Source organism: Copadichromis virginalis, linkage group LG17 (assembly GCF_057382275.1).
Source record: "Copadichromis virginalis isolate Kocher_CV1m ecotype Utaka linkage group LG17, C_Virginalis_male_GT1.1, whole genome shotgun sequence".
NCBI lineage: Eukaryota > Metazoa > Chordata > Actinopteri > Cichliformes > Cichlidae > Copadichromis > Copadichromis virginalis.
The window spans coordinates 39,730,658-39,746,093 of NC_140634.1; the positions used below are offsets into that span (position 1 = coordinate 39,730,658).

The 15,436-nt window shown below is 39.8% G+C and overlaps 1 protein-coding gene across 1 annotated transcript; it reads right to left on the reverse strand.

The window, feature by feature from the left end:
* Positions 1–694: 694 nt before the first annotated feature.
* Positions 695–13,172, reverse strand: ptprc (protein tyrosine phosphatase receptor type C). Its single transcript, XM_085436287.1, has 29 exons — positions 11,541–13,172; positions 11,246–11,395; positions 11,026–11,037; positions 10,527–10,793; positions 10,180–10,419; positions 9,972–10,091; positions 9,681–9,812; positions 9,425–9,571; positions 8,783–8,920; positions 8,412–8,629; positions 8,239–8,299; positions 8,010–8,118; positions 7,787–7,824; positions 7,135–7,244; positions 6,841–6,931; positions 6,677–6,753; positions 6,552–6,588; positions 6,372–6,469; positions 6,089–6,214; positions 5,814–5,971; positions 5,407–5,542; positions 4,513–4,662; positions 4,130–4,220; positions 3,907–4,046; positions 3,609–3,740; positions 3,411–3,527; positions 3,141–3,304; positions 2,234–2,369; positions 695–1,714 (listed from the first exon to the last, which is right to left on the reverse strand). The coding sequence occupies exons 1-29, from the start codon at positions 11,821–11,823 to the stop codon at positions 1,397–1,399; spliced, it is 3,996 nt and encodes a 1,331-aa protein (XP_085292413.1). The 5' UTR covers positions 11,824–13,172; the 3' UTR covers positions 695–1,396.
* Positions 13,173–15,436: the final 2,264 nt, after the last annotated feature.

Consider the following 15,436-nt stretch of genomic DNA (forward strand, 5'->3'; position numbering starts at 1 on the left):
TCAAAGTTGAGACTAAATCTCGATAAAACAAAAGTAAAGACATAAAAACTGCTTCTAAGGTGAGACTGAAAGAAGGACTTAAGAGAATTTTAAGCAGAGAGGAAACAGAATATTCATAGTTCATATTATTCACTTAAATCATATTTATCCATTTAAGCAAAGGAAGATCCAAAGCACAGGTTATGCAAGACAGCCAATAAAAACAAGCCCAGCGGTTCTCACACATTAAATAAATGTAAGCAAACTATAAATGTCAACAGTGAGCAAAGTTTCTACATTTTTAAGGCAGAATGAATAAATGGTAAATGGCCTGTATTTGTATAGCGCTTTACACATTTACACACTGGTGTGAATGAATAACATCCTATTTATTGAAATGAGATATTTCTATTTATGCGTTTTAAAGAGATTTAATTATATGACTGAGTCTATTTTTTGCACTGTCAGTTTTCTATTTTGTTTTCCCATCTTTTGAAACAATCACACACTTAGCAACGACTTTTGATGAAGCTCGAGGTTTTGGTTTCTGGCTCAGAGCCGCCCTGAGACGAGCTGACGTGTTATTAGTGTGTTCTCTCTGATCGGCCGCTCAGCCCTGAAACTAATATGTAGAAACAAAGACACGTGTATGATTTTAACCTCCTGAAGATTTGAGCTCGTTTTCACATTTTTCTATTCAAGGAAAGATCCAGAGTAAAATGTCATCAGGTAAATTTATTGCAAACGAAAAAGAAAACTGTTGACCCAGTCTGCTCCACGAGTACGTTACTGGTGTGACTCAAAGAAACTCAGCACAACCAAAAAATGTTGATTCAAATGTTGCTCCAACTTCATTAGTAGGAGAAATATACAACAGATACTTCAAACCTTTCAGTGTTCCTGTAGTAAGAAGCTGAGTGAGGAACATATTTATCTTTTAAAGATATGCTTAACAAAGCCGATGACAGTGAGCAAATACAACGCATAAATACAACTGTAATAAAAAACGCAGTGTGCCATAAAACACTGACTTTAACTAAATGTTCAAAAAATGCTTGTTACTATGTATAAATGAGGAAACAGAAGATGAACTAAATAAGAGCGTAGAGGACAAAACAACTCGTCTGCTGTATATTTCAGATTTAGTTGTTAGACCCCTTTAAATATCCAGTAAAGGGTCCAGTTTGATGACAGCTGTGCTGGTAAACTTTGTGAAAAGAGAGAAATTACATTTGCATTCAGAAACATTTATAACTTAATTTAAATCAAACACTTTGGAAACTGACGTGAGATATTTGGTCAAATTCTTCCACAAATCTAAAAGTTTTACAACGTTTATACATTCATAAGGTAATTTAAAAAAGCATAAAACTGAAGCGCTTATTTCCATCAGTGGACACAGTCACGGCCGGCACCCTCACACCTCCACCGTGACAGTGGGACCGTTGCTGGTGTCGTCCAGCGGCGTGGTCTCCGTGGGTGGGGCCTCTTTCTCCGCCTCCTCTTTCTTCTCTTCTTTGTCAGGCACCAGAGGAGTGCTCTCTGCTGCCGCCTGCTGCTCGTTGCTGGTAGTGCTGGCTGGCTCCTCAGCCTTGCCTTCGTCTTTCTGCTCGGCCGCTTTCGTCTCGTTGACGATCTGCACCGAGTCGGCTGCAGAGGCCTGCACCGGTTTCACTTCCCCGTTTTGAACGGGGAACACGGCCTCCACGGCGTCATATATAAACTGGTATTGCTCCTGTTAGAAACACAGGAAACAAATATTGTTTCAGTGTGTTTCTTGTTAGAGTGAATCTTGCTTTCTTTGCTGTCTTACACACTTCCCTAAATAACCAGCAGGAAGAATCCCACGAACACAACACAAACACTGAACCGATACTACTAAACTCTGTGTGGACAAGCACGGATATCACAGTGCTTCATATCAGACTTCTACTGTCGCCACAAACTAGTCATTACAGTTTCCAGCTGCTGTAAAAGTTCACATAAGCCTGAACACACTGCTGAAAACAGGCAAAATGCAACAATGACTCAAGTTTACATCAACAGCAGGGAGAAAACAAATGGGCGTGGCTTTTTCATAGATTTGTTATCAAATAGAAGGCAGAAATGATCTTTATACTTGAGCTTACTTTTGTTTTTAAAACAGTAATATAAAATATACATTTCATAGTGAGCTAGAACAGGGAACTGGTGATGTGCAACGCTGATCTCTGGTTATAAGCAGAGTGTGAACGATTGTGTTCCTCTTTCTCACCAGGCTGGAGACCATGCGCTGTCTCTCTTTGCGCAGCGTTTTGACCACTTGGAAAACATCCACCAGCTTCTCGCTCTCAGCGTTGTCCAGCACGTTCCACAGGGCGCAGAAAACCCCTGAGCGGGACGAGCCGTCGCTGAGGAGCACACAAGTTACAAACAGGAGTTTATTAATTTATACATATCCATTTATGTATTAGACAGCTGTGGGCCTGTGAAGGACATCACATGAAAAGTGGATCTGTTGTCATAGGAAATAAAAATATAACTAATTAATCATCAAACAAAGGATTTCCTTAAAAGAATAATTGATGTTGGGTTAAATTCATGGGAATACTCAACTATTCCTGATCAGCTGACCTTTACTGTCTTTCACACTAACATAGATGCATTTTACTGTGTACACTCGGTAATCACACTTTGTGTGAGGTGTCTTTAGAGAGTGCTGTTGGGAGTGTTCACACTATTTTTATAACATATTCATGCCTGAAAGGAAATCAAATGCATGGTTTCCTTGAAATGAGGTGAGGCTGCAAAGCAGGGTGAGCTCATTTTCATCAAGATCTTTATCTAAAATTTGCAACGTAAATGATTGCTGCATTCATGCATGCTCTGTCAACTGTAGGGCTTGCACCAAAACATGTGGCAGCATCTGTATATGCGCAGAAAGCAGCTACGTAGCTGATTTCTCTGTTTAAAAGACATCCTGCTGCTTAGATTTTACCGAGCTCTTTATTTAAAAACACTGATCAAAGGGACACTAGTGTCCGCCCTGAAACCCAGCGAGATGGAGAAGTCGGCTGTTGCGACACATTTTACTGATCTGAACGCTGAGAACGATGACTCGTCCTCGCTGCGTGCTGCCCCGTTCTCATCTCGTCACTGAACTGTTCCCCGTGTGTTCTTACTCGCAGTGGACCACTATGGGGTTGTTCCTCTGTGATCTGCTGGTGCCGCAGTTTTGCTTGATGTCCTTGATCATGTCTGTGAGGTCTTGAGGTTTCTCCGGCACCTCCTCTTTGCTCGTCCACTTCAGGAACTGGAAATGGTTTATCTCCCGTCTGTCTTTCCTCTGTGGATAGAAGAGGACGAGAAGAGCACAGCTGGCTTACAAATGTCCGGTCTCATCAGTGGGCGAGGCTCGCTTACAGAGGCAGAGTAGGTGGCGGCTGTGTTACCTTGACGTGGCGGATCTGCATGGTGCGTCTGATGAAATTTGGCGAGTTGTCTGTGCTCGTCACCTCCACCTCAATCTCCCCAAAGCTCTTCTTCTCTTTGTCCCAGTAAATACAGTCCTGTTGAGCAGGAGAAAACAAGCATATTTACCACATGTACATTTAATGTGTATCACTATAAGTATGTTATATTGTATGTACCGCTGCTTCACTGCTGTCTGAAAGCATGACGACAGTATAAACTTTCTTCTGGTAAATCATCGACCAGAAGTCCCCCGTGGTGTCTGCCAGTGGGGTCTGCGCCGCTATGAAGACACGGCAGCCCCAGTATCCCTGTGTGGGAGACAAACACATCGAGTCCAAACATAGAAGATGAGACATTTCGTTATCTGGTGCAACAGGAAAGAAGGTGGCAGGAAGCAGTTTGTCACAGTTTGACATCGGCTGGTATTTTTAGTAGTTTACATAGAAACGGGTTCATAAATAGGCTGAACGTTACCGTGATGTGCGAGGCGTTGATGTATTGAGTGGAGTCTTCATCCTCTTCATCTGAAGAATCTTCCTCCTCATCGTCTTCGTCAGGGTCACTGTCCTGACTTCGTCCTTCATCCAGCTTCAGGAGCACGCGGTTGAAGTCATCTGCAGGTTTGATATGAAAGAAGTGGAACTGAGCAGATGTAATCTTACATGCGAGCACACGCGTGCATGCAAAGCAAACTCACAGGGGATGACCGATGAAGAACGATTCTTCTTCTTGTTTTCTTCGGTCACTCCTGTGTTGAGCGTCCTCCAGTTTTTAAAGGTGGGGAGTCTCTGCAAGATCATTTTGTCTATTAAAACTTTGCTTCCATCCAATCCATCGTGCAGGATGTGATGGAGAAGAGGACGACAGGCACACTTGATGATATTTTTAGATTTCAGACGTTTGTGCTACATCAATGTTTTAGGGTCATTTACATTATTCTGTCAGAGCTCTGTCAGACACTCTTTACGTGAGTTCTCTGTGACTCACTCAGCGACTTAAACACGATCAAAGCTGCATTTTCGGTCCCTCGCACTGCTTTTCTGTAGTTTACAGCTATAAAAGTGATAAGATACGGCGTACCTCAAACTCCTCCTCCATGAGCGTGGGCTCGTCGTCCAAGTTTTTCTCTTTGAGCGTGTTCATTGTGCTGTGCAGCTCAGACAGGCTGATCTCTGTCTCTCCAAACTGGTTGTGCTCCAGCAGGGCCTGGTGAATCAGGATGTACTGGGCCTGTGTGCACACAAATGCACTCATGTTAATGCACGAGAGACAAACCTCGAATGTGCCGCAGCATTTATATCTCATTTACCCTCATTTATTTAATACAGGATTTTAAAAAATGAAGCTTTGTTTATGTGCAGTGTAGTCAGTGTATGTACATCTAACACGCGGTGTTCCTCACATACATTTCTTTACACAGTAGGTGAAATATAAAGGTGAATGAGTCTATAATACGAACATGCAGACTAAAGAACAGGACCACATGTACACACAGGGGCTGACTGACACAGAGCTGCAGATGTAGGTGAAGAAAAAGAGGGCGGGGCCAAACACAAAGAGGAGAAACAAACAAAAAAAAAAACAGGAAGCAAAACCGGAACAAGACAGGAGATAATAACACCGAGGAAGACAGGAAATGACAGAAAGAGTACGGTGTACATGTTTAAAATACAACTTTTTATAAACATAACATTTTTAAAAATATATTAAAAAATATACATAATATATACAACTGTACATATTTAAGTTTAGCTGATTTAACTAATTGTTAATCTTTGTCATATATCCTTCCATCTGTTGTTCTGTCTGTCTGTAGATGCAGATAAGGTGATTCACTTTCCTGAGAATTGGCATCAAATTCGTTGTATTTACAAGTATTCTTCTGTTTTACACACACACACACACACACACACACACACACACACACACACACACACACACACACACACACACACACACACACACACACTTTACCTCGACTTGGACCATGAGGCATCTCTGTCTGCGGAGTCTGACCACGTAACCGTAGATGTCCACTCTGCCCTCTGACTCCAGACCTTCCATCATGGCATCGATGCCAATGTAGGTTCCTGTCCTGCCGACCCCCGCGCTGCACGAGAAAGAAGTATCACCTATGAGTGCCGTTGTCTTATTTAACCTGATGTACAATGACGCACTTTAGATCTCAATTAACAGCTCGTGTTTTAATCTGAATTAAACTAAGAGGCGGTGATCTGAAGAAGTAGGTGTGGCTACAAATAGACGTCCATCCAGTCAGACTTTGCCTAATATCAGCCTACAGATGTACTGACATGGCTGATGGAACAAAGTGAAACAAACATGTTAACCTGAGCCAAGCGTAGAGTGTGACCTCTTCATACCTGCAGTGAACAACGATCGGCCCACTGAAGAAATTCTTGAAGGCGTTGACGCGCCGCCTCAGTTTCAGGAGGAGGTGTGGCTCTCCAGGGACTCCGTGGTCGGGCCAACTCATGAACTGGATGTGGGTCACCTCCCTCTCTGAGTTCTTCTCTCTCTTCTGCAGGTGCAGTTATTGAGATAAATGTGCATGCTGAGCAACACTTCTACACAGATATGATTACAGACATTAAACACTTTTACAGTTTTGTCGGTTCAACATGTGACGGAGGCTTACGTTTGTCAGGCTGAGACGGCGGATGGTGTAATCTGGGTAGTGGTCCTCTGAGTTCAGCTTCACAATAAACTCCTCATAAAGCTCAGTCTCTCGGTCAGGAGACGGCCAGTACTGAGCACATTTGACCTGTGAAACGATGTGAGAGGAGAGAGGCTGACTGTCGCTCAGTGAGGAAGGAGAACGGAGCAAACAATACGAAGGTCTAACTAAATCAGATAAGAAGCTTCTCAAAGAAAGGATATTTCTCTGTGACTCATTTTAAAAACTTTAAACACGATCTTACCCTGTTTCCCTCCTCACATCGTGTTACCATGACGATAATTGAGGACTGCTGTTCCCAGATCATCCTCCAGAAGTCATTTATAGTTTCTTCCTTTGGTCCTGCAGCGAGAACACCGTAGATAAGCATCATACATCACAGTCATTCAGTGCAGCTGTGTGAAGGACGGCAGCGTGACTTTACCTTGAGCTGCGATGTACTTTTTGGACTCTTTGAATCCCTGCAGGAAGAACAGGAGTGATGTTTGACTGTTTTATCGAACAGATGTCATGAACTTTATGTTGAACAAGCTGAACATTTTTACATACGTCAACGAAGCTGGCGTTGATGTAGTCGCATCCTGGCTCTCCATTTCCTGTGGTTAGCTGGACACGGTTATAATCATCTAGTTCAAGACAAAAAATAAAATAAAATAAATGATGACAGTCTTCACAGTGACTCTCAGTGATTTTAATAACATTGATCAGCTCACAGGGCAGAATGTCCACATAGCGGTTCTTGATAGAATTGCAGGACTTCTTGGCCTCTTTCACCGTGTATCTTGAGAAAATTCTTGGGATGCTCTGCAAGCAAATATAAACTGTGTTATTTACAGACAACACCCAGCACCCATTCACACTCTTTCATCTCTGTACTAGGCCAAGAACAACAAGCCTTTGTGTTTTTATATTGACTCCCTCACAGCCTATTGTAAGCGAGGGAATAAAAAAATGGTAATAATAATAATTAAAATAAAACCCGAGAAAAAGCTGATAAATGAATTTACCTGAAACTCAGCCAGGAAAAGTCTCCCCTCATCAGCGAGCTTCCTCTTGTAGGTTTCCAGCAGGACCTCTGCTGCGATCGGCTCAACAAGCAACAGGTTTTCTTCATCATCTACAACAAGCAGTCAGCAAAGGAGAGATTATTACAAATAAACATAATTATATCCAACCACTGATTGTTATCCATATGTGTTTCATACAATATTAGCAAGCAAATATCAAGGGAAACGCTTTAGTTATTTCATGTTGTGATCATGGATCTTACACATGAGTGACTTTAGGCATTTTCTTACTATGGCTGTGCCTGGCCTATGCAACAACCATGTGTTGATCTTTACCTCTTGGCATTGTTCATGTGCACTGTATGGTCAGCATCATTCAAAATCACAGTGAATTTCATTACCAAAAAAAGGAAGGTATTTCACATGCTATGCTTCTGTCTCTGTTATCATCTTCATCCTAAATGTAACATCTTTCCTTTTACTCAGCAGACATGGTTGAGATACAGGCTCCTAAAGGTTTTATTGAGTCCTGCTGCTGTATATAAACGTACTTTATAAACAGTGTGGAATATCAGCACATTTAATATCCTTTAATTATTATCAGTATGTGAACAGAGGGGGGGAAAAATGACAATAAAAAAGCTCAACTCACTTGTTGTTGAAATAAGATGAATATTTTCACCCAGGTCACTGTGAAGAAGTTAGAAAAGACAAAGATTTTGAGTCGTAGTCAGCATCTACATAAATAGTGTGATAACATTATAAAATCGAAATGAAAAGGCAACATGAATTTGCAATTTTTTTTGTATTTATATATACAAAAAAGAGGGCTGATTTCAGAAAAAGTAAATGATCAAAAGCAAAGGTTTCCTTACTGGGACTGTCTGCGTTTTAAAATGTAGATCTTATAGATGACAAAAAGCAGAGCCACAGACGTGAGGATGATGAGGAAGACCAGAAACCCAATAACAGCTTTGTCGTTGTCTGTGAAATAATATTAAAAATTACATTTACATGAAAGACAACATTTGTAGAAACGTGTGCTTAAAATGAGACGAAGCATTTATGTCAGTAAACTGTATCATTAATGAAAACAGGACGTACACAAAGTGCTGATTTCACTTATTTGAGGGATGCTCTCATAGTGTCCGTTGTGAGCCGTCACCTTTAAAGACAGAATGTCAGTTCACTGTGAATTACAACATTCAGGAGTCTAAAATAATATTTATAAGCATAATATCTTCTTTATTAAACCAAAAATGTTGGATTTAACAAACCTTCACTTTGTAGCTCGTAGAGTAGCTCAGATCTTTGAATTCGACTTCATATTTTGTACCTTCTAGCTCCTTCTTTGTCACTTCCTTATCATCAGCTGTATTTAGACGTATTATATATTTTCCCTCAGGTCCGTTGAATGTAGAGGGTCTGTGCCAGCTCACTTTGATCGTATTATGTTCGTGAACGTGTAATTTCAGCTCAGTGACTGCAGCAGGTGCTGTAAGAGAAATTTAAAGGAAGCCATATTTAAAGTAAAAAACTGACAGATCTGCGACCCTTTGCTGCGTTTCCTTCCTGTTTATCTTCACTGCTCAAATATCCAGTGAGAAATAAATTCTAACATTATGTAATAAAAAGTTTGATTACTTACTTCCAACCTTAGTTTGCAGTTTAACTTCACCCCCAGTGGAAACTTGAATCTCGTTGTATTTGGCTCGGACTCGACAGGTATAACCAGTAAATGGATTTAATCCAGTAATAACACACGTTCTTCCATCAGGACCTGTAACTGTAACATAATTTCCATGAACCATGTGAAGTGTTATAGATTTAAATCAACATCATCATGTTAAGAAACTGTAAATGACAAATGTCAGGTTAAAGTTTCACAAACACATCAGCTGGTAGTTCTGTCAGCTGATCCATAAACTGGCACAAACCTGTTTCACTTACAGTCTGTTCCTGCTGACATGAAGCACTGATGCTACAAGCTTCTCATAGAAACTACGTACATGTCAGAAAAGCAACAGACTGACAAACTGTTTGTTGCTTTTTATAAAGACAATTACATTTCAAACATCAGATGTTACCTTCAAACAGCTCAAAGCTTCTCATCATTTCTTCTGTGTGAAAAAGTGAACTCGACTCTGATGTTTCAGCGTTTATTCTGTTTTATATTTGCTATTTATTTTAATAACTGTATTTATTCACACCCAGTCAGAGGTTTGGTTTTTCACCTGCAGTCAAAGCATCATGAACATAAACACATAACAGGAGAAGCCGTCTCACTCACCTTTACCTGTCTGACCATCACAACTGCAGTCATAAGAAAGCTTATGAAGGAGGGGAAGGACCTGTTGACAGTTCTTACTGGTTGTTTTCCAGCTGAGCTCAATGGAAGTACTGGTTAAATCCTTCTTTATGTTGGTTATTGTAAGATCTGTTGGAACAAAGTAAACATCAGTAACAGTGAACAGCGTTTCCTTTGCTTCAAACTGTGTGAGAATAAAAGCTTTTATTTTGATGAGCTAAAGGAAATATAAACTCACCACAATCAACCCTGACGTGGACAGATGGAGTCGTCTTATTTATGCTGATGCTGTTCTGTAAGATCAGACCAGTACAGCTGTAGTCTGTGAACGGCTCCAGCTCAGACAGTTTCACATCAGCTTTGTTATTTTCTGAGGAGACACAAAGATGACGTCATTGTTGCTCCTCAGTGTGTGAACATTCATCCTTTGGGTTTAGATTCAAACATGAACACATTCAAAGAAATAAATCTGAACAGGTTCACAGAGAGCACAGAGCTCGTGTCTCTAACTCGTAAAGTTTCCTTTTACCTGAACAGGTGTAACTAACTGAGAGGTTTTTACACTTTGGTAAATCAGGTAACGTTGTGGTAATTTCTGCAGGAAGTCCAGTGGGTTTAATCTGTTGTATTTCACTGGAATTTAAGAAATCTGTGGAAAAAATGAATGAAGACAAACATGATTAAATGAGGTGTAAATGTTTGAATCTCAGAGCAGACGTGGACTCGTTCGTACGTACCAACACTGATGCTTTTGGTGAAGTTAAAGGAAGAGCCTCTGCACTCTCCTGGAGTAAAGGTTACAGTCAAATCTGAGCAAATGTCCTCGTTAGCAGGTCTGACACAGAAAGTCTTCTCATCATTTCTACATCGTACAACTGAACGGTTATTTGGTGTTGATATTGAAGAGCTGATGTCCCAGTCACTTCCATAACAAACATATCCAGGGATGCAGCTGGTTTCAGTAACGTCTCTTTCACCTGAATTAAACAAGTGATGCACAAATGTGTCAGTTTATAAAAGATTCATTTGTTAAGTTAAAAGAAGATGGATGTAAAACACAAATATATCAATTAATTGAACTCACTCATTGGATCTGTTCTAAATTTATTTTCCGTAGAGCGACAGAATATTTCTTTTCCAGTATCATTAATAAATGAAACATTAAGACTGTAATCAGTGCACGGCTTCAGGTGTCCAGTTTTCCCCACTGGGATTTGATTCAACTGATCAGCTTGGATTATCTTTCCAGTCTGTGGTCGGCCTTCTTCAGAAACAGTCAGTGTGTAGTTACCACGGGGGTTTATTTCAATCTGCAAGCCAGACGTGTTGTTGTTTGTGACATTGTAAGAACCTGCAAAATGTTTGTCAGTAAGAATCAGTCAGTTACACTTTTTATCTCAGATAGTTTCTTCATTCTGATGTTGACCGTGATCAACATCATGGTGAAGATGAAAATACATTTTCTATAATCAGTGTAAAAATACTTTCATTGTGATTCAGAGTAAATTTAGAGAGAAATGCTGAGCAGCAACAACAGTGTTTGAAAACATTCAATAAAACTGATCTTTTAAACTGATACTCACACTGTGGAGAGGCTGAGAGGACACATTTCAATGAGATCAGAAAAGAAGAAAACAAATCATTAGTATATGATTATAATTATGCAATGAAAGTACCAGAAACACCTCAGAGCACCTTACAGCTGCTGGTACCTCAGAGGTGTTGGTGATCTCTGTCTGTACACTATATGTGAATTCAACAATCGTATCACAGTCCTGCATGATAAAAACAGAAACGTCCAACCTTTGGTCGTAGCTGCCACTGTGGTGGAGGGTGGAGTGACTGGAGGTGAGGTCTGGGTGTGAGAGCTGTTTGCCTGAGAGGCTGGTTGGATGCTGGATGTATTGGATGTGGGTGAGGTCTCTTTCGAGGTGATTGGAGGAGCAGTGCTTGCTGTTGGAGAGCATGCTTGGAGTCAGCTTTAGGCAGAAAAACCTAATGACAGCAGTCTTACCTGATATGCTGTTTAACATTTTAGGACTTTGACTTGTAAAAATAATAACTAATGCAAAACCTGAGCTGAGGCTGAATACATTACCAGATATAGTAGTTGAACTGGATTCTGGAAATGAAGAGTTTGATTGGGTGGAGGTGTTATTTGGCAAACTAACTGAAGAGCTGGAGGTGGTTGGGATGACTGTGATTGTGGAAGCAGGTGCTGTGGAAGTAGGTGCTGTGGAAGTAGGTGCTGTGGAAGTAGGTGCTGTGGAAGTAGGTGCTGTGACCCTGGAAGGATTCACAGTGAGTGGAGGTGAGGTGGCGACTGGCTGGTTTATTACAGGATCTGCACCCGTGCTTGGAGGTGAGGAGGCGACCAACATGTGTGTTACAGGATTTGTGGTCGTGCTTGGAGGTGAGGAGGCTGAAACATTTTCAATCCCAGAAAAAGAAGTAAGTATGACATCATGATGGTATTTTCATCAGCTGTGAAACGTGCTTCATGTACAGTTTTCCCTCCTCTCAGTATCAATATGCTACTTTTATATCTTTCCCCTCATTTACACCTACATATCTTTTCATGTTTGGGTAAAGGTGGATTTAATGTCACTGTGAATGTTATCCTATCAATAACTTAATGCTTTAGATAAACATAGTATCATCTTCTGTTGTACAGGTTAGACAATCATTGACTTACAAGTTACAATGATGGATAGACTTGCGTGTGCACGACTCTAACACTTGGAAAATCTAAATCTCATCAGTACTTTGGACTCTATGAGACACAATAAACCCCAAACATGACAGTGTACGACTAGAGCTACACACCAGCGGTCCCCAACCTTTTTTGCGCCACGGTCTGGTTTAATGTCAGACAATATTTTCACAGACCGGCCTTTAAGGTGTCACTGATGAATACAACAAAATAAAATGATATGACCGAGACAAAACCTGTGGCATTTTGTAAATATAATAATAAACGTGTAATTGTGTAACTTTATTAGCAGCGTCCTCCTGAAATGTGCCAACAACATTGAGAGCAACATCCTCCTCACTGCCCCTTAATGCTCCCTGGTTGCTATGGTAACACGTAAATATTTCTTACTACAACATGGGAAAGACCCCGGGAAACTGAGTTAACGATAAAAACCCTGAAAACCATGAATTTCACACCCGAGCCTCAAATCACGCAGCCCGGTACCAAACGACCCGGACCACAGAGCGACTGGAGACCGCTGGTATACAGCATGTTAATTTACTTTCATTCAGCTTCACAGAGGATAAAAATGATTTGGAAAATACTTGATCACATATATGTGATTACCCATTCATGGAAAATTATCTGTGCAAAACAGCTGCTATATGAAAACAAGGATTTCATCTTTTTCACAGTAAACCTATGATTAAATGAAGACAAAGAACAATACATTTTACACATTTTGCAAAAACATAACTGTTTTTTGTTTTTGGTGTTTGCGTTTAAATTCTGTCTGACACAGATGACCCAGATCGAAGCTTCTGTTCATCAGTTTAAGTAAGAAGACACATGTCTGTCATTTCATAGTAAGTGTTTGAGGACTGTGTACATTTACACATGAGGCTGAGGGAGATGCATGCTACATCAGGAAGCACAGCAGGGGGACAACTGGAATTAAACAAGTCTGAAAACAACATAATAAGAAGTAAATGTTATAAACTGAATAACATCATAAATATATTGGAACTCACGTTTGCTGTCATCTGGAATTACAAGAGACAAGAATGTCAGAATTAGTGTTTTGGTCATGAAAACATTCACTGTGTATGCAGGAAAACACAAACAAACAAAAACAAACAATGAGTGATTACTAAATATTTGTCATGATGACTACGAGAAGTGAACGACTATAGAGATTCAATAACATGATAAAGTATAATGGTACTCACTTGTGGTGGTTTGAGCTGTAATTAAAAGAGAAAAAAAGTGTAAATCAGTTTGATTGTGATTAAATAATTTATTGTATTTGCAGGAAAAAGAAAACAAAACACATAAACAACCAGTGATTACTAAATATTTTTACACATCCCTCTGTTGAACACAGCAGGGTGAACTTTGTTACCCAGCATCGTGTGGATGAGGTATCGCTGCTGTGTAACCTGGTTGCTATGACACTGTGACAAAGAGCCACAGTTGCTATATCAGAAAGCAAACCGCAGCTTCCTGCCTGCACTCCAACCTAGAACCGCCCCATACTTACAACACTGGTGTCGGTTTGGCCGCGTCACTGAACCAGACACAACCAAAAATACATTTTTAACCAAAGTGTTTCAATAAATATGGTTTCAGATAATATTTGTCAGGTATGAAGTTCTCTTTTGTTCTTTGTTTCAATTTCTCTTCTCTTAAAATCTGTATTTTCGACATTACAAAGAATAAAAAACAAATAAACACATTTGGATCATATTCACAAGTACATGAGTTAGTTTACTTTAAATGGGTTTGTTGATGTTGTCCATTTGTTCTTTATAACAATAGAAATGAGAACTGAATGACTGGGTGATTGGGGACAGTCAAACAATGAGACTCAGGATGTGGTTTTGGCGCGTTGTTGTTTCACTCAGTCGTGCAGAGATGCAACATGTTTGCAGCGACATTTCAGCGCCTCGCACAAACGCAGCTCATCGATTATTCGTTTGGAGATGACTGCAACAGGTTTAGTGAAGGTTTATTTATATCATAACTATGTCGTTATGATGTGTTTGAAGCCCAGGAACGTAAACATAAAGAAAACCTTTTCTTCACTATTTAAAGTCGTTTATTAAACTGGTTTTAAGTGTTTTCAGGAGAGTAGGTTTGTGATTTGCATGACAGTGTTGTAGTATTATGACAATCACAAATACAATAATGTGATTATCCCTGAATGCAGTAAAGACACGGACACAGTAACCAGCTCTGTCTCTAATTCATTGATTTTCTCTGTTTTACTGTTTTTCCTCCGTCTCATGTTTTGCGTTCACCACAGAGTCCTGCTCTGTGACACTCTCCTCCTCCCAGAAACGTTTTAAAGTCATGCTTAACATTTCTGACCTCATTTCTTCATTTTACACCCTGTGCTTCCCTTTTTTTTCCGCAAGTCATTTGCTGCGCGGTGCCTCGGCCTGCTCGGCCCGCGCTGCGCTGCCAGGAAATGAAGACGACTCAGAATGGCACACGGAAGTGGTCAAACTTTTTGATCACACTACTGCTGCTGCTAATGCAGGCGGCCTGTTAAACAGGGCCCAGCTTCTCTCGCCCAGTTTAAGCAGAAGACGCGTGAACTTTGGTATTTACTACTGAGCTGACACACGCGTGTAGTAATTCTTTAAAAGTAGTGAAAAAAGCAGGAAAATATAGAAAAAGATGAAGAAGTCGAGCAGAGTTTTAAACTATTTTTAAATGCGTTTAATATTAAAACACAATCATACACTGAGAGACATCTTTTTGGGAGATGTCTTTGAACTTTTTAAGGGACTTTCATCTCAAAGAGACATTAGATTAATAATGGCACAATCAAATTTAACTTTATTGATTAAAAACGTGGCTGTTTAGCGGTGTTCCTAATATTTTGTCTGTAACGATTACACGTATAGCTCGCTAAAGATAAATAATAAAGGATAAAATCAAATGTTATTAAAGTGAATTCAGATTCTTTAAACGTAATTAAGTTCATGTAACTAAATAAAAGTATATCTGCATTTATTAAAGTAAATATTTAAACACAGTTCACAGTGTTACGATGAACTGATACAATTTAATGTAAAAATCTGTTAAACTGTAAAACAATGTTAGTTTAATAATAATAACAGTGAGTTAGAATAATAATATTTCAACATGAGTGCATGATGAGTATATAGTACAATAATTAAAATGAGATACATCACTAAACAGAAAATTTTGACATTTTGGTTTTGGACACTTTTATGTATTTAATTTTTTTTAATAACGGCTGATCAGTTAATTAATTAATGTGACTGAAA